The following is a 20,512-nucleotide window of genomic DNA, read 5'->3' on the forward strand; positions in this document are numbered from 1 at the left end:
TATTTTCCAACTTGATGTCTCTATGAACTATATCTGTAATGGAATCAATGACAGCCATTGCGTATTGGGCTAAATTTAGGTGTTTTTTGACAGTAATTTGCTACAAAAAGAAACAAACAAAAATTAAACGTCACCATTTACTGTTTGTTACTTATCATATTGGGTGCCATTTATAGTTTTTTTCCATTTACAATAACATTCAGTTTTCAGCACATTTGAAGTTACCTCTCTCATTCCCAACATGATGTTAAGCGCTTTACAAAAGGAGTTTTAGAGGGGTTTTTTTTCCAAAAAGAAGGCTACTGGTCGAGTCCCCAACCCAGCGAAACACCGTTCATTTGATTATTGTTATGACCCATAAATTGGCCATAATACAACTCCCCGTAGTGAGATGTTGTTGATATTTTGTGTAAAATATCAGTGAAATACCATTTCTACTCTTTCTTTTAACGGTAAACTATCATAAATTGTCTTTTAAATTGTTCATTAGACATCATAGAAAATATTCAAAATGATTTCAGCAGGTTGTCTTATTATTAACTATTTTTTATGAATTGATAAAACTGCTATATATTTTCAAACATCGAAATACTGCTCTGTTCCGAAGACTCACAAGATCAATTAAAATGATTTTTTTCCATGTGTATCAATAATATGTTTGGTTGAACTTAAGTTTTTTGTTAACTGAAGTTTATTTTACCAGAAACTGTTGTGTTTATTTAATAATCTCTGATAATGTGAAAAAAAATCAAATATAGACAAAATATTTTTAATTCACAGTAAAAAATCTTCAAAATTTGGATGTAAGTCCCATAGTGTACCATGATAATAACTATGTTGTCGGTAAAAGCTTTATAAAAGTGTGTATTACTTATAAATACCTTAATTCAGTTTAAATAATTATGGCCTTTAAGGATTTTTGTTTCATATAGATTTCCTGTTTATATTGAGCTTTGTCAATTTGTGTTGTTGTTTTGTATTATGTACAATTACTACTTCTATTTCCTAACTTAATTTTTTGTCTCATTTGTCAAATTGAATTGTTACATATTTGAGTGAAAAAAAACAAACACACACTATTTTTAGATGCACTCTTACTCCCAAATAAGACTTATCACAATTAATATTATTGTTTTGATTTTTTTAAAATGGGTTGATAGATGTCAACAACAATGTTTTTAATGAATTAAGGAACTCGAGTTCAATTTGCTAATAAGAATGAACATAAAACATGGTATTCCTGCCTTGTGATACTATAGTAGACCACAGTAAATCGTTAAGCAATCACCAATCATTTAATATTTGTCATGCATTCTGCTATTATAAACAGGGTCACAAGCTTGTTATCAGTAAACAATATTTCAGTAAATGCATTATTTAGTAAGAAGTTATTGTTTTATCAGTCAATTTGATGTGTGTTATAAATACAATTATATGTATTGATTTCAAATAAGAGTTTCACTTTAAAGATGCTCATTTAAAGATAATGAACAGACACACAAAAACTAGACACATTTGATACTAATTCTATGAATGATTATTGTTTAGGTGACCTCTGATTTGTTTTGGAGATATTCATAAATGGGTGTTATTCTTTGTTGTCTTCAGTTTCTTATACATTTAAGGATTTTTATAATTGCTTTTCTGGTATATATTACAATGTAATTGAATGCAAATGAAAACACACTTTAAACTAGACACATTTGATACTAATGATATAAATGATTATTGTTTACATGTACTCTGATTTGTTATGAAGATATTCATAAAGGGGTGTTCTTCATGTTATTATACATTTTGGACTTGATTTAGTATTGCTTTCCTGGTATATATTCATTTAATGCACAAAGAAATTATTTTAAGTGTTCAGTATCACTTTCACACATTGTTTACTATTATTTTTTTGCATATTTGGCCTATTTATGCTTATATGTGCATTGTTGTATTTCAAAACCTTTGTGAAAAATAGAAACAGTATTATTTCTTTCATACATAGTCTGATACATATTCAGTTTGAATGCGTTATTTTTATCATATTTGAAAAATTTGCCATTGTCCAATAAGACACATGCTGTTTTTGTGTTAATATCATTATCAACTAAAAACATCCATTTTCAACTCTTCTTTACCATGTAAATGAAGAAGTTAACATTATAACTCCATTGACCAGATTTTTATGCAATTTTACATTAAATTTTAATATTATTAAACAGCTTAAAACAAGGCATGTTATGTTATAAATGCATTTCATCTAGTAAACAATGTTCACTTTTTATATAACAGTTCAATAATTATGTTCTATTTATGTTTGCAACTTTCAGACGAAATGATAATGTTTATTAAAGTACTACAAAAATTGTTAAATTGTTTTTTTAAATCACTTCTGTATGATGAATGAGGAAACTTATTCTGCCCTACAAGTTGTCATTCCAGCATGATGACGTTGCCCCCTCGCCCTATATGATTAGAACTGCAGTGTACATGAACAATAACTCTATTTCAGTGTATTGAAAGAGTTATTCCCTTTGTACCTTTTCCTGTCCGGAGCATAACTAGAAAACTACTTTTTTGGAATTTCATTAAACATCATTCAATGGTATTTAGCACAACGAGAGGAAGTGCAGTGCACAATGACTATAGCTGTATTTCAGCTAATTACATAATTATTGCCCTTTGCCGCTTTTTCTTGACCAGAGCATTACTTTAAAACTACTTATGGTATTGAAATAAAACTTGGTATATGGATAGGTGGCAATGACAAAAAGTACAGTGCACAAGTCCCCTAATCCTGTCGTGTTCATTAATGTACCACACCCCTAATGAAATGTTCAACTTGAAACTCTTCAATTTCAATGCTTTTGCCTATGTTGTCAAGCAGAATACTACAAATATTTTGAGAACTTCATGGATGCGGTTCGTTGCACTATACTATGCTTGTTGGCCTTGACATTCCTTGTTTTTCAACATATAACAAATGCATAAACTATAAACGGTGCCCTTTGATGCTTTGCATCAATGGTCTTTCTTGTCAGTCTAATAAAATACATAGAAGTGTCAAACACTTGCCCAGTATATCTAACAACACAATCAATGCTTAAGTAAAAAAATGTGAAATAAAAATGATACTCATTTTGAAAAGTTAAACTCCATATGCACATTTTTAGAATGGTTGTATGCACACTAATACCAATTTTAACTTCTATTTTTTTTAGATCAAGTCAGAAATTAAAACTCTCATTTCTTAACTTGTATGCATGGGTTGATTTTGGCAAATTTCTACTTTTGTGATACTTCAGACATAAATAAAAAATAAATAATCTAGGGTCGGGATGGGGGTTGGGGTGGCTGCTAAGGTAGGGTAAGGTTGCCGGAAACACAGCTATCTTTTTTTAGGCCTTATCAGTAGCCAATAGCAAAACTTGAAATATACCGGGACCATACTTCTTAGAGACTGATATGTCAATACGGTCAAAATAATGTCTGTGAATGAGTTCATGTTTAAATATCTGTCAAGAACAGAAGCCAAATGACCATGTCTTTCAAACCTTTGAAGATATAGAAAGTCTTAAGATCAAATATTGACACGGAGTTAATGTTTGTAATCAATAATATAAACATTTACCATTATTTGATAAAATCAATGAGCAAAGTCAGGAAGGTCTAATCTTCAAACAAATGTTTCATGTGAATTATTAATTTGGCAACAATATAAACTTGTTTTTATTACAAGGAAAAGGCAGCCGTGTTTGCCCTGCAACATGGCAGAACACGAGATCAAGTACAGGTAGTTTGTCCGAACTTTGGGATGATTCATGAGAAGCATTTTAAATGCTGACACTGTTTATTTTTTTGTACATCATACTAAGTGTGCTTGTACTGGTATTGAAACCGGCATTGCAGAACCGTAATCAATGACAATTTGAAGAGGCAAAATCCTCTTGTAAAAATAGAACAATACTATAATGACATAGGTACCACTCTTTAAGACAAACGTGATAGTTTAATGGATTTTTTTTATGTGAGAATTGACCTATAATTTTGTATCTCTCAACTAGTACACATCTGTTGAAATGCAATTCTCAGCTCTTAACCCTGGAGCTTCAGAAGGCTTTGCCCTCTGTGATGCTCAAAAAGGCACTGCCCTAGGCTAACCAACAGCACCCCCCCCCCCCCCAACCCTGTACCCCCTTGTTAAGTGACTACAATTTTCAAAACCCACGAAGATACCCAACTCTTACGGTCAAATTGTTCAATCACTTTTCCAAACTGTTTAATGCAAGAAATAATATTATTTATTTCGGAACGAATTGTTTAATTGGTCACATAAGACACAGCTAGTTTGAATATGCAAATATCACTCTCAATTGATTAAGTGATCTTATGGCAATCTTCAACTAAAGTTACGATATTCGGTCAAACGATCGTTGAAAGATGGCCTAATTGAGTCAGTGATATCTTCGCGGTAAAGCTCAAAATATTTGTGCACCCATCGCATGCTTTATGACGCAAAATTTATAATAAATTGATCATTTTAATATATAAATATATAGTACAATAATTTTTTTATATTATTGTTTAAAGACGCACAATATAGGTTGATGCCAAAAAAAAACTTTTATTTTAAATTTTAATGCATCATTGCGTTTAACTCATTTGACTTCAATGATCAAAACAAAAAGAAATGCTATGATTTTGGTTCAGATAAAAAATATAAGCTATATTTTTGCACTTTTTTATCCTTGGATTTGTAGCCAAAAAGCTATAAATTAAAAAAAAAAAAATTTATAAAGGCTTATATATGGCTTATATATTTTTTTATCAGTATCATTAAAGTCAAATAAGTTTAACATGATAATGGATTTTTTTTTTTTTTTTTTTTTTTCGCATCAACCTATATTGTGCGCCTTTAAGTTCAACATAACTGGGCTATAAGAAACAAGGTTTCATGTCTGTAATTACTATCTTATACCAATCATGAATTCAGTATCTATTTACATATATAGGCTATCTGAACAACCCTCAGATCTGAAAATCAATTAGTGAGCATAGTAATCAAAGACTCTAAGGCAATTAAGAAAATTAAATCAGTTTTAACTAAGGTGAAGTTGCTAATCATTGATAATGTTATTAAAGCACTAGATGTGAAACATGTATGTGCTGTTTGTTATATTAAGCACCCAATCCACGACCAATAAAAGTGACAACAATATTGCCAATAATATTGGCAATTGTGAAGACTTAATTGATCAGTATGTGTGTATATACCATGTGATAAATAACGTCATATATGCTACGTCAGAAGGCAACATTTTGCTTAAAATGAAGAATTAAAACAAAGATAACTTTTCTTTTACTAAACCATTTTAAATGAAACAAAGGGCAGTCTATGCCTCTAAGAGTCCTGCCCTCGTTTTATTACCAGAGTTTGATAAGGTGATTAGTTTCATCAAACACTTCTACAAACCAGTGTTTCCAAAATAATGTTTTGATAGTGCTCCGTCATCCGGACGCTTTGTGAAATGGTTTGTCGAAGTGTTTTAAGAAACTAAACTTTCAATCAAACTAGTAATAGACCAAAGGCGGGGCTCCATCAGCGGCGTAAACTGTGCTATGTTTCATTTAAAATGGTGAACAAATAGTGAAGTTATCTTTGTTTAAAGTCTTCATTTGAAGCAAAATGTTGTCTTCCAACGTAGCATTTATGACGCAATTAATCACGTGGTATACACACACTGATATTGACAAAGTCAAAGAGCACAAATGTTTATTGACAAATTGTGGAGTATCCTACTTGTACAGAAAAGCTGTCAGAGTACAAATGAATGAAAAATATTTATAAAATGATTACACAGTTTGTGGCAAAAATTTATTGTCAAGTTGATTTCAATGTAATAGCCCTAGTTGTCAAACATGAATACTGTTTGCTTATAATAACATTGGACTGAGTTTTGTGAAAGAGTTTTTAGTACTTTTTAATATTTACTATTAGCTTTGATTATTTGTAATATTGATAGAAATTGGTTAAGAGAGAACAATTTGAGCACTATTGACCAAGATGGGTTAAAATGAATGTAATAAATAAATCAAGAAGAAAAAAGGTAAATTCTATTGCAAAAAAAACCCCAATCAATACGTTATTAAGAGTTTTATGATTTTAACTCATTCAAAGTCATTCCCAAGTGATGGCAATTATTTTTTTATTTCTCCGATATAGGCCATGACGTGCAGCACTTTATTTCTTGACATGAATTATTGACTTGATTATCTAGGCATTTAAGTGTCTTTGATTTTTGTATTGATCTGCAAAGTTTATAGGATTCTGCTATTATAAGCTTGAATATAACACCATAGGCTATCCTGGTTGCTTCCATTATAAACAATCCCCCTGCCTGCTTATCATCTATGCATGATGACAGGGTAACTTAATAGTTAATGCTTACTTTTTTCAATCTTTAGAAAAATATTCAATAAAATGCCCACAATAAACATGCAATTAATCAAAACCATTGCTTTGAAGATAATGATTTGTTCAACATTCACCCTATATGTGAAGGTCATATATCTGTCCAAAACCAGAACAAATTATGGAGAAAAAAATATTGCCTTATATCCCTTTGTTTGTGAATAAATGCCGAACCCTACACTAAAACTGTTAAGGAATGTATTGCTCTAAACTCATTGTAATTGTGAAGATAATGTACTGCCCTACATTCCCCATGTTTGTGAAGATAATGTACTGCCCTACATTCCCCATGTTTGTGAAGATAATGTACTGCCCTACACTCACCATGTTTGTGAAGATAATATACTGCCCTACACTCACCATGTTTGTGAAGATAATGTACTGCCCTACACTCACCATGTTTGTGAAGATAATATACCGCCCTACACTCACCATGTTTGTGAAGATAATATACTGCCCGTAACACTCACCATGTTTGTGATGATAATGTACTGCCCTACACTCACCATGTTTGTGAAGATAATGTACTGCCCTTCATTCACCATGTTTGTGAAGATAATGTACTGCCCTACACTGGCCATGTTTGTGATGATAATGTACTGTCCTACACTCACCATGTTTGTGAAGATAATGTACTGCCCTACACTGGCCATGTTTGTGAAGATAATGTACTGCCCTTCATTCCCCATGTTTGTGAAGATTATGTACTGTCCTACACTCCCCATGTTTGTGAAGATAATATACCGCCCTACATTCACCATGTTTGTGAAGATAATGTACTGCCCTTCATTCCCCATGTTTGTGAAGATAATGTACTGCCCTACACTGGCCATGTTTGTGATGATAATGTACTGTCCTACACTCACCATGTTTGTGAAGATAATGTACTGCCCTACACTGGCCATGTTTGTGAAGATAATGTACTGTCCTACACTCCCCATGTTTGTGAAGATAATGTGCTGCCCTAAACTCACCATGTTTGTGATGATAATGTACTGTCCTACACTCACCATGTTTGTGAAGATAATGTACTGCCCTAAACTCACCATGTTTGTGATGATAATGTACTGTCCTACACTCACCATGTTTGTGGAGATAATGTACTGCCCTACACTCACCATGTTTGTGATGATTACGTACTGCCCTACACTGGCCATGTTTGTGAAGATAATGTACTGCCCTACACTCACCATGTTTGTGAAGATAATGTACTGCCCTAAACTCACCATGTTTGTGAAGATAATGTACTGCCCTACACTCACCATGTTTGTGATGATAATGTACTGCCCTACACTCACCATGTTTGTGATGATTACGTACTGCCCTACACTGGCCATGTTTGTGAAGATAATGTACTGCCCTACACTCATCATGTTTGTGAAGATAATGTACTGCCCTACACTGGCCATGTTTGTGAAGATAATGTACTGCCCTACACTCACCATGTTTGTGATGATAATATACTGCCCTACACTCACCATGTTTGTGAAGATAATGTACTGCCCTACACTCACCATGTTTGTGATGATAATGTACTGCCCTACACTCACCATGTTTGTGAAGATAACTTACCATGTTTGTGAAGATAATGTATTGCACTAGCAAGCTCCTTGGTGATGACCTTGACCTCGCTCTCCATGAAGTGTTTACGCTCCTTGAGTGTATCAGCCAGCTCACCCGCAGAACACAGCTCCATCACCAGGTACATCCTCTGTGGGTGAGAATTTACTCATGAAATTTATTTCAAGGAATAAAGACAAAGGAACAATTTTGAATTATATATATACATATGACCCTATAGAGGAGTATACTCTAAAATATGCCCAATGGGGGTGGGTTGTTTTCAAGATGTAATGAAGGCTTACCCTGCCACCTTAAAATAATAAAATTTACTTTTTTTCTAAAAAGCAACATGCATCGCCATTATGTGTTTACAGCACAAAAATTCAGTTTTAGAAATTAGACTTTTGAATAACAATCCCAAATTCCTACACTAGTGCTTGGCTTAAAAAATAGTCAACGAGCCCGCAATATAAAAACCATGATTTTAGCCAACCCGAAATTCATTTTACAGTGTAATTAAGGCTTGTGCTAATTTCGTCCACTGAATAATGCTGAATTATGTTGTTAGCCACTTCTTTCATAGGGAAGTGGCCATATCAGCTGTCCCTAGTTAATCCCCTCTTATATAATATTAGAGTATGTTTTAGGCTATGGATAAAGAATGAAAAGGCTTATCATCGAAGGAAAGGGTTACCGTAATTAAACCAATACCACTGTGACTAATACGTAAAATTTACACACCAACATTTTTTCACAACATTTGGAACTCTTTAAATGAAAGGCTCTTTATATGACACACGCCTATCTCGTTGATAGGACAAACACAATAGAAAATAAATACATCAACGTACCAGGCGACAGAAATCAAATTGATTTTTAAACAAACGCCCCCATTTTCCTATCCTTGGCTCTAAGATTTGGGAGTTTCCTTTTACATGGGATACTATGCTAGTGCATATTGCATTTTAATGCATTCTTATCAAGAATACTTGAGACTTATTTTAGTTTAATAACCTCTCTACATTAAGTGGGATTGTAGGCATTAAAATGTATGCAAATCGGCAGAAAATACGTTTTGACAATTCAATGCAAAATGACAAACTCTTAGCTCTTGAAAACTCATAAAGATGTTCAATCAAGACTAGCACTTGTATTTTGAATTATCCCATGAAGTAAGCCAAATTCTTTATCAAGACACTGAATGGCCGTCGAGCTCGATATTTGATCTTGTCACTATGATCGTACATTAAGTTTGTTGATCAATTAATAATTGTCAAACTTCATTTAGGTTTTATCAATTTGAAGTAAATGTTCGATATAATTTATGCTCATTATATGTAATAGTTATGATTTTTTTTATTTATTACCAAATGGTTACCATTAAATTTGCATTAGCAGGTGCAGCCTGCCACTGCTGATTTAGTTGCTTAGTAAAGCAAAAATAAACAATTGGCCGATTGTTCAGAACATTGTTAAAGTTAACAACATTGTTAACTGGATCGCTGTTAACTTTCAAATCTGTAATACTGTTTCATGGACACACATGTGATCCGCAGTACTTGTCACAAATATTGAGACAACTGATTCAGATATGCTTGTTTTATCTAAATATATGAGCACATAAAAAATATATCATCTTTAAAAGTTAACAATGAACTGTTAACAGCATTGTTAACTTTCACAAAATTCTGAACAATCGGCCCAATAGATATTGATAGATAAATCTTAGTGTTGGCTTAAATGTCTAATTAAAACTAAAGAGTCGTTTTTATCACAGGCTTAAATATTCATAAAATCAGAATCCATCGAGCAATGCCGTTCCAGGCGGAGACATATGCGTAAACACTAATTTCCATCTAATTACCATCATCATGAATGGGCTTTCGACATTTTGTCTGCAATTTTCATGAAGAATATGGTGTCATTTCCCTAAATATTATTCATACTTTCTTTAAAGTATTTAAAATCAATCAAAAGAGTATTGGTTTACATGACAAGTTTAATAAAAGCAATCAAAGACAAAGAGTGATGAAAACTAATGACATCCGGACAATATTCAAACAGCACGTAGTCTGCTATGGACGACATTGATAGACACATACAAATACTTCAGGCAAATTTACATCAAGAGAAATGTTTTATCAAAATAGCGAGTTTCACTTCAAACATTCTTTCTTTTGAAATAAAAACACTGGAGGTTTCTTATCAAGTTATCTAACACAAACCATGAAAAGTGAAATTGTGTAAATACGCAACGAAATGAGAATGTATGTGGCATAACATGCATGTTATCAACATGTGTCTGACGGCCGGGTGACAGAGTGGAATGGATTATCAATGCAATCAATATTTTAATGAGCAAATATGTCTATCATGGCTACAAGTGAAATTAATCTTTGCCAGTAACATTATCTCTAGACCATGTTTCTTTCGACTGCGACAGGATTTTACAAAAATCTAAAAAACATTGCCTAATCAGCGCTAATGATTCATTGCATTTTCACTTACGGCGTACTGTGTACATTTAAACTGCCAAGATTAAAGTCGAGTTCGAGTGCAACGTTTTTGCATTGTTTTCAGCTTTTTTGTATATTACGTAGTTAACTTGCACCAGTTTTTGTAAATGGAGTAATTTAAAGAAGGTTTAGGAAAAACACTTTTTTGTTTGTACGAAGCCAAGGTCTAATATTTAATAAATATCATGTGTAGATAAACACAAAACACTGCCCTAATCCGTAAAAGATTAGCTTTTAAGCCCTTGAAATTATTTCCATTATAATGCAAAAACAAATATGACATTACAGCAAAGGTCAAAATGATGAAAATAGCGAAATATTTAAAATTCAATTGAAAATTCAAGACAAAAAACCTTATGTCATACTAAGGCAAATTTAATCAAGGCTACATACGTTTTTCTTGAACTTTTGAAAGCCTTCGATCCAAATATCAAATAATTTCAAAATTATTGGCCTCTCTTTTCTTGTGGCAAAATATGGGCTGAGGTTTAAGGACAAACCCTTCTAAAATTATTTATTTGTTGGAGATAAAAATTAAAATTGTTTGAAGACATTCAATGTCACTTCAATGACTTTAACCTTCAATACTTTCATACAATACATATTTGCTATTAAGTTGTAATAAAACCCTTGCAAATTGGTAGTAATTTTGTAGGTTGTAAAAATCAAAACGTGGAAAATGAAGTGCAATATTTGTTTCTGCACTTTATTCAACCTTTTTTTTAGCAAAACAGAAAAAAAATAATTTTAAGTGAATGTCAGAGCTAATTGACTCATAAATGTTATGAATTCATAGAAGTCATAGCCAAAAAAAAATACTCAGAGTTCCAGCACATGTGTCTTTATAATGCACATTGTCATTGTTACACACCTGCAAAGTTTCAAGTTCATATTTTTGAAATTTTTCAGTTAAGACCAAAATTTTTTATCAACTATTAGGCAGCAAGGTTATAGGACAAATCCTGAACAAACTGACATGTAAAAAATTTAATTAGAAATAATGTTATCTGTTATCAAACAACCTGCATTAATTGACGTGTAACTAAGTCCACTCACTTTTGATGTCTCGAAGACCTCATTTAGCTGTATAATGTTGGGATGGGAGACTCGTTTTAGTATGGTCACCTCACGCTCCATAAGCTTGATGCCTGAGCCTCCAGCCTAACATGGGAACAGAAAATAATTAGTATTTAGATGTAACATTTAAAACAAATATATATATATATATATATATATATATATATATATATATATATATATATATATATATATATATATATATATATATATATATATATATATATATATATATATAATCTAAATATCATCAAAACATATACACATAACCTTATTATTTAACGTAATGAATTTTATGAAGGTAGATTTTAAAACATAAATTTTTAGTATTACCAAAATATATTAATATAGTTACGTATTGACACATATCACAACCTTTTTTATTGTTTACATCTTTCGTTCTAGTTACTAATTGCAAGACTTGAAAGACAACGTATATAATGAACACAGTAAGCGAACGCCTTTCCATTTTCCCGGAGGATACAAAATTGAGCATAACACAACAAATATTTTAGACGAAGATATAGGATTTGCTACACATTATGATAGTTATGTGTTTTGTCATTGTGAAAACATTATAAGCTAGAAACATATTTTTTCTGTAAGACTGACCTTGTCCTTGTTAATGAACTTCATGGCCCAGTGGATGTCGGTGCTGCGATGTCGGACCTGGTACACTTTACCGAACGAGCCCTCGCCAAGCTTCTTAATGTTCTCATACCCTTCCCATATCATCGCCTCATCCTCCAACCGGGTGTGCGGAATCGTCTTGTCCGCACTCCCCTTCCGCGTTGATGTCATCCTGTCTCCAATGAATATTTCATCTGCAAATGACAAGTATAATCATTTATAGCTGACCAATTATGGCAAGGTATTTTTGTGAAACCAGGCCAACTGTTTGCTGTAAATTGCATGTTTATATTGAACAAATTTACAGATTTACATTTAATCATCTAAAAGAGCTCTTATAACCAAATTTCAGTAGAGCAGATTACAACCGCCCAATTCAACGGAAAAAAACCCCGCAGAATTCCCATTTAGACATTTATTGCTTAATAAGTGAGTTATTTAGAAGCTTGCACATTTGAATTTGCATTACATATAGGCAATCGCGCAGCATTTTTTTGCAGAACACAAAGAGTTAGCATTTATTTTTGGTCTTGACTCTAATAAGTCGACCCAGGTACCAAGAATAAACACAAACTATTACACAGTTTCAAAAGTCTTTTTCACAACATTACTGGCATTCAAAAAGTCAATGTGTATATTTTTATGATCATTTAATGTGTATTTAATGCATGTTGTATATCCAGATTCTATTAAATCAATTTTCTACCTTTGATAAGCATCAGATGAATCTACAACGAAACATCATCAAAGTATAAATGTACATCTCCATCAACATTGATGTTTTAGAAGGACTCACTCATGTTTTTTTACAAAAAAATATTTTCCCCGAAAATGCATCTGAAAACGATTATTTTAACGGACGAAAAGCATACGATAAAAGAACAAAATATTTTGGTTTTAGTTGGGAGTGAACCCACCCTGGTACAGTAAAGAAAAAAATAGAAGGCCACAGTCTTATAACCACTCGGCCAAAAGGACTGAAAGAACATTTGATGGATATTTTAGCTTTAATTGATGACGTTGGTAACATCACTTGATCAAACATAATCGCCCCAAAACACATTGGCAAACTTTTTAATGTCTTCCAATATTATGGTCTTTAAAGACAATATTTGAGCATACATATCAACATTAGTTGAAGGGTTCAAGCTGTCAGAATCTTGGTTTTAAAGAATGTAACATTTGCCTGATTGTTCAGATTTTAGTTAAAGTTGTGATATCAAATATAAACTAATACAGCTGAAACACTTGTAACACATGAACAACATTGTAAAACAATATTAACAAAATTCTGAAAATTCAGCCCAACATTGCAGAACAGTGGACCGATTGTTCAGAATTTTGTTAAAGTTAACAACAAGATTAATGATAACTTTGTTAACCTTTTAACGTGAACTGTTTGATGAAGTGCTTATATATTTTTTAACAAGTTCACTTGAAACAATCATCTCAAATCTAACTAGACATTCTTGAGATCACAAATGTATTCATTAAACTTCCAGCACAGTAACGATTTTAAAGCTAACAATGATGATGTTAACAACGATGTTAAACAAAATCAACAAAATTCTGAATAATCGGCCATAACATTTTAATATCACATTTTTAAAACAATTTGTAGCTATTACATACCGACCAGATTATGCTAGTTAAAGGACAATTCCAAAATAATTCCCATAACTTCAAAACGAAACTCAATCTTTAATTACACAGCTTAAAAGTTAACAACTCAAATGAAGCTTTACTAAAGTTATTACTAATAAAAATATTTCATTTTGCTGTTCAAATAACATTCAAATAGTAAAGCTTTATTAACAATACCGACATACCATAAATGCAGAAATATCCGATACAAGAAATATCCAACCTTAAATGATACTTATCACAGAGGGATCAACTGAAGTGACCTGACCAATTTAACTGAATAATCTGACACAGTAGCAAATACTTAATTTAAAGTTTATTATAATATTTCAAGTGAGCAGAGAGCAACTGTTGAAGTTTTCCAATAAGGAAACCAATATGTCCCAAGTTCCGTGACAGAAGAGTGATTATAAAGCCATTCTATATCAATGCATGCTACTCAGTCATTTGTCAAGCTGTGAACATTTAGCGCTGTGTTCGAGTGTACCTAATTTACATTTTAACAGACTATTTTTTTATTACAAAAAGGTTAACTGAAATTTTGTGAGAAGCTTTCACGAGGATGGATGCATATTAGCCCTTGTGGTTGCCTTCACATATTTTTAACAAGAGCACTGCAGGGGCATGTCGAAGCTTGTCTGTTTATGTTCAGTCTAAAGGGACATATGTAACTAAATAAAGTTTTAAGTCAGAGTTATGGGCCTTGTTACACATATGATAATGGTATGAGGCAACAATTGTGCTAACTTACATTCAAAAGCTGGCCACTCTCACAGATTGACTGATTTTACATTTCTATTTTTTTTTAAATTTGTCTCAGAATCACCTGAGTTTGGCATCAAAGCTTTTAATTCAGTCATATAATATAACTCACAACAGAACAGATCTTAATTGTTAAAATAACTGCCAAAGAAATCATTTTTCTTTAAGCCTCTACAACACTTTTTATGCCATAAAACATCAATTTACGAACGTACTTATAAAAAACTGCTATCTGATCTTTTATCAGCAGTGTAATATCACTGTTTTTCAGACATTTACGCCAAATTTGGCACATTCCAAGACCAAAAAAATTGTCAAAATGGTTAATCTGAGAGAGTGCAGCTTTAATATGCTGAGTATTTTCATAGTTTTACTTTATAACCTTTTTCTTCAACGAAACAGAAGCTATATATAAACAACAAAAACTCTTTTGAAAAGCCATTTTCAACTAAACTGAATAACTTTTTGTTCACTTTCCGGTTATATTCATTGCTTATTGTTGCTTTACTGAAACCATTATATCAGCTTTTGCCAGACAAATTGTCTTAGTGTTGGCGCCGTTGTTTCAATACTAGCCAGCAAATGGGCAAATAATCGACTTATAATTAATAAAACAAATTGATGACTGAATGAAACTTTGGTCGGCATTTTCGTCAGAATGTGCAAACCATTGAATAACCCACTTAATAAACAAATTGATGCCTTAATGAAACTTTGGTCCGAATTTTCATTTTCCGAAGAATTTTAAACTATTTAATAAGAAACCGTCCGGTGATCAAATCGGCAAAAAAAAATAGTGTAAACACTACATACAAGCGGAATCTTTGTTGAAAATACAGAACATTTCAAGCTGCACTCACACAGATTGACATTTTTTATTTTTTTTGTCTCAGCACTATAATGCTTTCAATTCAGTCATATGAGAAGACTAATATTTTTAAAAATAGCCAAAAATTTCAATTTTCTTAAAGCATTAGTAACTCTTTTAGCTATAAAACATCATTTTTCGACCATAAATATTAAAAACTGCAATCAAAACTTCAGTCAGCTTTCTAATATCACTGGTTTCAATACATTAACGCAAAAATTGACTTGTTCCAAAACATAAATTAAAAAATGTCATCAAAATGGTCCTGTGAGCATGCAGCTAAGATTTATAACCATTTCTTCAATGTTCATTTTCACCAAATATAAGTCTAAGGTTAAAGACTCTGTTACATTTCTGGTAAAAGAGTAATGCAAAAAAAACAAAGTGTTATGTTCACGAAGCTTCATTTTCAGCAAAACAAATTCGCCCAAACTAAGAAATAAACTTTGGTGCTTGAAATCTATTAAATGATAATATATAAGCCTTGTATAAAAGATTTATACACACTTTGTGCTATATTTCACCAAACAAACTGCAAATACTTGATAAAAAAAATGGTTTAGAAGGTGAAAATGGATATTTTTTACATTTGTTTACATTTGTCGTGCATTTAATAGAAAACATGAATTATGACTGGCCGCATGTTTTAACATTAAAAGAATTTCAAACAACATACTTTGTACATGATATGCGAAACGTAAGCAAAATATGAACGATAGTGAAGGATTGGATTATTTAAGGCTGCACTCTCATAGATTAACCGTTTTGACAATTTTTTTGTCATGGAATGAGCCAATTTTTGCGTAAATATCTGCACACCAGTGTCTGCGATCTGATATTTTGTCAACAGTCTTATATTTATAACTGGCTTCCATGCTTTTTCTCATAAATTGGCTCGTTCCAAGACAAAAATAAAACTAGAAGCGCCGCAATGCGACGAAACCAGGTTTTTGTTATGGGCAATCAGAAATTATAGCCAATTAATTTGTTGTATGAGCAAGTTCAATCTGCAGCTTCATATAAGCTATATTCACACTAAGATTCATCACTATCCATCAATCCTAACTAAAGTTATTGGGCAGAAACCATTTTTCTATTTTTAGTAACAGTGACCTTGACCTTAGCACCCCCCCTCAAAAGCAATCCCAAGCTAGCTCTGTACATAAGCTACCTACACACCAAGTTTTATCAATATATATCAATGCTAACTAAAGTCATTGGGCGGACACCATTTTTAAATTTTTAGTAACAGTGACCTTGACCTTAGCCCCACCCCCCTCAAAAGCAATCCCAAGCTAGCTCTTTACACAAGCTACCCACACTCCAAGTTTAATCAATATCTATCAATGCTATCAAAAGTTATTTGGCAAAAAACTTTTTTCTATTTCACTAGTACATCATTGCTTTATTTAAGGTTTATTTTAAAATAATTATGTTTTAAATATAAACAAATGTAAAAATAAATCACCATTTTCACCTTCTACATTTTCTTTTTAAACAGCCATAATTTCTTGTCAATTTGCGGGGCCATAAATGTACCGTCATGAAACTACCCCTTTGATCTAAATCTTAAGAGCACTTACCCGTTAAGCACTCTACCACTTTTGCTTTGAAGGTAAAAATATTTTAAATCTCAGATAAAATAAACATATGCATTATATAGAGAGCAAAAACCTAGCAACATTTTTTTTAGCTTCTTAATAGTAACAGATATACTTAATAAAAAAATCTTTAAATTTATTTCGTAACTTGCATGCACTGTACGAAATACTACTGTTTATGAATGTAAGATGGGCCAAATTGTTAGATGGCCCTGACCCCATGGAACCTATTACGGGGCAAATAAAAAAGGGTCCGCAAGGCCTCAAAAAGAAATCTTTGCAATAGCATAGCTTTGCCATCATTTTGGAAACAAAAGGCAAGCATTTAACAAATACACCCGGCTGACGAAAAAACTGTTAAAGCAAAAAACTTCAATCAATCACCGTAACAATACCATCTATTGTGGATAGTGGCAACTGTTCATGGTGTAATCTTCTGCTCGACGAAGTCAATCATTTAATTACTTATCTGTGCAGTGATTTAAAAAGGCCTTAGTGAATAACAATCATATTTCATCAGACGACTAACAATTTGTAGCCGAAATAATAATTACGTCACATGTAGTGACTTAATGTCTCTTGAATATGTGTTACTCGTACAAACTGAGGGAGGTTAAAATCATTCATTAAGAAATGTTTAGAACATAATGATTAAATTGACAGAAAACAAATAATGATTTAAAAGGAATTATCAGGGATTTCTGCCCACCCTTACTAATTAAGCATGATTTTCTGTAAGCCGTTACAACACTTCATTAATCAGTACAATGTTTAATCCCGTCAATGTTATCAAATGTTTACTGAATGTTTTCTTTTTCAAGCTTTAAGGCAATATTGTTTTTGTAGGTGTTGAAAAGGCAGGTAGCAATGAATTTTTGCCTCATGTCTGCAAAGTCTAGACCAACGCAAAAACAACAGCATATTAAAGAAAAAGCGTTTAACTTAGCTGAATGAATTATTCATATGTGGTTGTATCAATACTATTTGTTGCTAAGATTTTTTTAAAACGGAAGCGTTGTGATTTTCTCAAAATGTGTGCTCAACGGCCTATGTAAAACAAACTTTTGTATTTATACTTTAATCTGTAATCCATGAATGGATCTACTCTAATTGGACAACTATTGTGCACTTCAAAGTTGTCAATATTCACAATTGCCTTCTGAAATGGTAGCTTATTCAAATATTTGCAAATACGGAGGAGTTTGAAACCTATGATTAAAGCTATATTTGCTGTATGAATATACGCAGAGTTTCAGATTTTTGTCACACCAGATACAAAATCAACATTTTATAAAATGCCAAAAATATTGTAAGACTTCTAAAACTCCTTTTGGCAGAAAATTATTTATATTCACAGGGCCATTTTAAACGAAAATCAGAAAAAGGTAGCAAAAATACCGGTACTTGAGACATTTTTCTTTTGCAATTATGCTGTGAGTGATAGAATGTTTTATTTTGAAAGTCCCTTTTATCAGCAATACTTCCCCTTTGAAACGGCTGAGCCCAATTCCCTGACAGTGGAGACATTGAACCTAAGTGTCAAATCAATGAGCAACAATAATAACACTTCGTTCATAATCTTTTGTGACTGGCCCAATCTGTTACTTGCCCAAATTACACAACTCAATATGCTTTTAAAATTGTAGCCTCAATAGACTTTCAGCTAGTGGGATTATCAGGACATATTAGGGGACGTTTTTAGCAACCATTCTTGCAGGACTATCCTCAGAGAAATGTTTAGGAATTTAGAACATTAGGATTTGAGCACAGGAGGCTAGGGTACTATTTCCTTGTCAGAAAATGGAATTCGGCTCGATTTTAAAAGTGTTTTGCTGTAGAAAATAGGTCAGATGTGTCGGAATATCTGACCCATGGAGTGCCTAGAAAAAGGCCTGCAAGCACAAAAGCATGATTTAATCATTTGGATCATAAAAAAAGACTATGATCAGCTTGTTAAAATTCCTTCTTTTCTAGAAAGAAACATGAAAATCGGAAAGAAGAACACAAAGTTTATACCAAAGTTGTAGTTGAACTGGCACAAATAGAAAAATATTTTAACCAGCTAGCTTGGAGGATGACTGGGTCTATGGATGTGCTCCCAACTTGAAATTGTCAGGTCTTTATATTTCCTGCATTCAGTGGTATTTTAGAAAATATTTTAAAGCTGCACTCTCACAGATTAAACGTTTTGACAACTTTTTTATTTTTTGTCTTGAAACGATCCATTTTTTGCAAAAACCATGGAAACTAGTGATATAAGACTGCTGACAAAAAAATTAATTGAAATAAATTAATTTCATATAAATTTAAGTTCAAAAACTCATGTTTTATGCACTTTTCTTAAACCGTTAGTAACGGTTTAAGCCATAAAACATTAATTTTTGAACGGAAATATGCAAATCTGCGCTCTGATCTTTTGTCAGCAATTTTTTATCATTGGTTTGCAGATATTTTTATGCAAAAATTTCCTCTTTCCAAGACCAAAAATAAAAAAGTTGTCAAAATCTTCAATCTGTGAGAGTGCAGCTTTAAACTGCAATTTTATAAAAAAAAAAAAAAAATAATATAAGGGTTTGAGTCATAGAACTTGATAATTAATCACATTAAACAGTGTCTACAAATTCTGATAAATATGACATCTGAAAGATGTATGCAAAGTCACATTATTCAACGAAAAATTTACAACAAAAACAACAAAAGGTATGTGATAAAAAAATGAACCCTAAACCTAGGCAAATTCGAATAGCCCAAATGCCATTTGAACCATCCATTTTGGCTGGCAGCCAGTTCTTATTGAGAATATACTGTATTCGGGTACATTCAACAAACATCATAAATCATCAAAATTTTCTGATTTTGTTAAAACGAAATGAAAATTCCAATACCCAAGGGTAAAGGACATTTTCCCAAAGATCTGGAAAAATCACTCCCAACAGTCATAATTGCACAGCAGAACTTGCCAAGATGTCAACATGCAGTTGCCCATCACAGGCCATTTTTATTAATAACTGATAGTCAGAAGTGTACTGTTGGATAACTTTTTTATATTCCTCAATCAATCATCGAAATTACTGTTGAACAAGCCAAATTCATGCATTAGTATTTTACATCAACAATTTTAACAAGCCATGCAATAATTATCCAGAATTTGAGAAAACCTGATAAGCTTGTTACCAGTTTAGGGCTTGCAGGTTTGTGCTTTTTTCCACCATTGCCCAATAGGCATATCAGTGTTGGAAATCAGAACAAATTTTACTATCCATCATATCAGAGATTGAAAACCGGTTTATGATCTTTCAAATATTTCCATGCTGCATATTATATTCAAATTGCATTTAATACTCATAATTGTTTAACTACACTAACATATTTTACTGACTGATTTTTC

The 20,512-nt window shown here is 32.2% G+C and overlaps 1 protein-coding gene across 2 annotated transcripts in view; it reads right to left on the reverse strand.

The window, feature by feature from the left end:
- LOC128238864 (serine/threonine-protein kinase 33-like) overlaps nucleotides 1–20,512 on the reverse strand; it is a 40,575-nt gene that overhangs the window by 14,344 nt on the left and 5,719 nt on the right. Inside the window, exons 1-4 of one of the 2 annotated variants that reach the window (XM_052955159.1) lie at nucleotides 14,079–14,208; nucleotides 12,232–12,443; nucleotides 11,599–11,703; nucleotides 8,036–8,174 (exon numbers count right to left, since the gene is read on the reverse strand). In XM_052955159.1, coding sequence (XP_052811119.1) covers nucleotides 8,036–8,174; nucleotides 11,599–11,703; nucleotides 12,232–12,420 — 433 coding nt within the window. In that variant the 5' untranslated portion in view covers nucleotides 12,421–12,443; nucleotides 14,079–14,208. Of the gene's footprint in view, nucleotides 1–8,035; nucleotides 8,175–11,598; nucleotides 11,704–12,231; nucleotides 12,444–14,078; nucleotides 14,209–20,512 lie in introns of those variants that run through there. The other variant, XM_052955157.1, reaches the window with a different exon arrangement.

This window comes from Mya arenaria, chromosome 6 (genome assembly GCF_026914265.1).
Source record: "Mya arenaria isolate MELC-2E11 chromosome 6, ASM2691426v1".
Lineage (NCBI taxonomy): Eukaryota > Metazoa > Mollusca > Bivalvia > Myida > Myidae > Mya > Mya arenaria.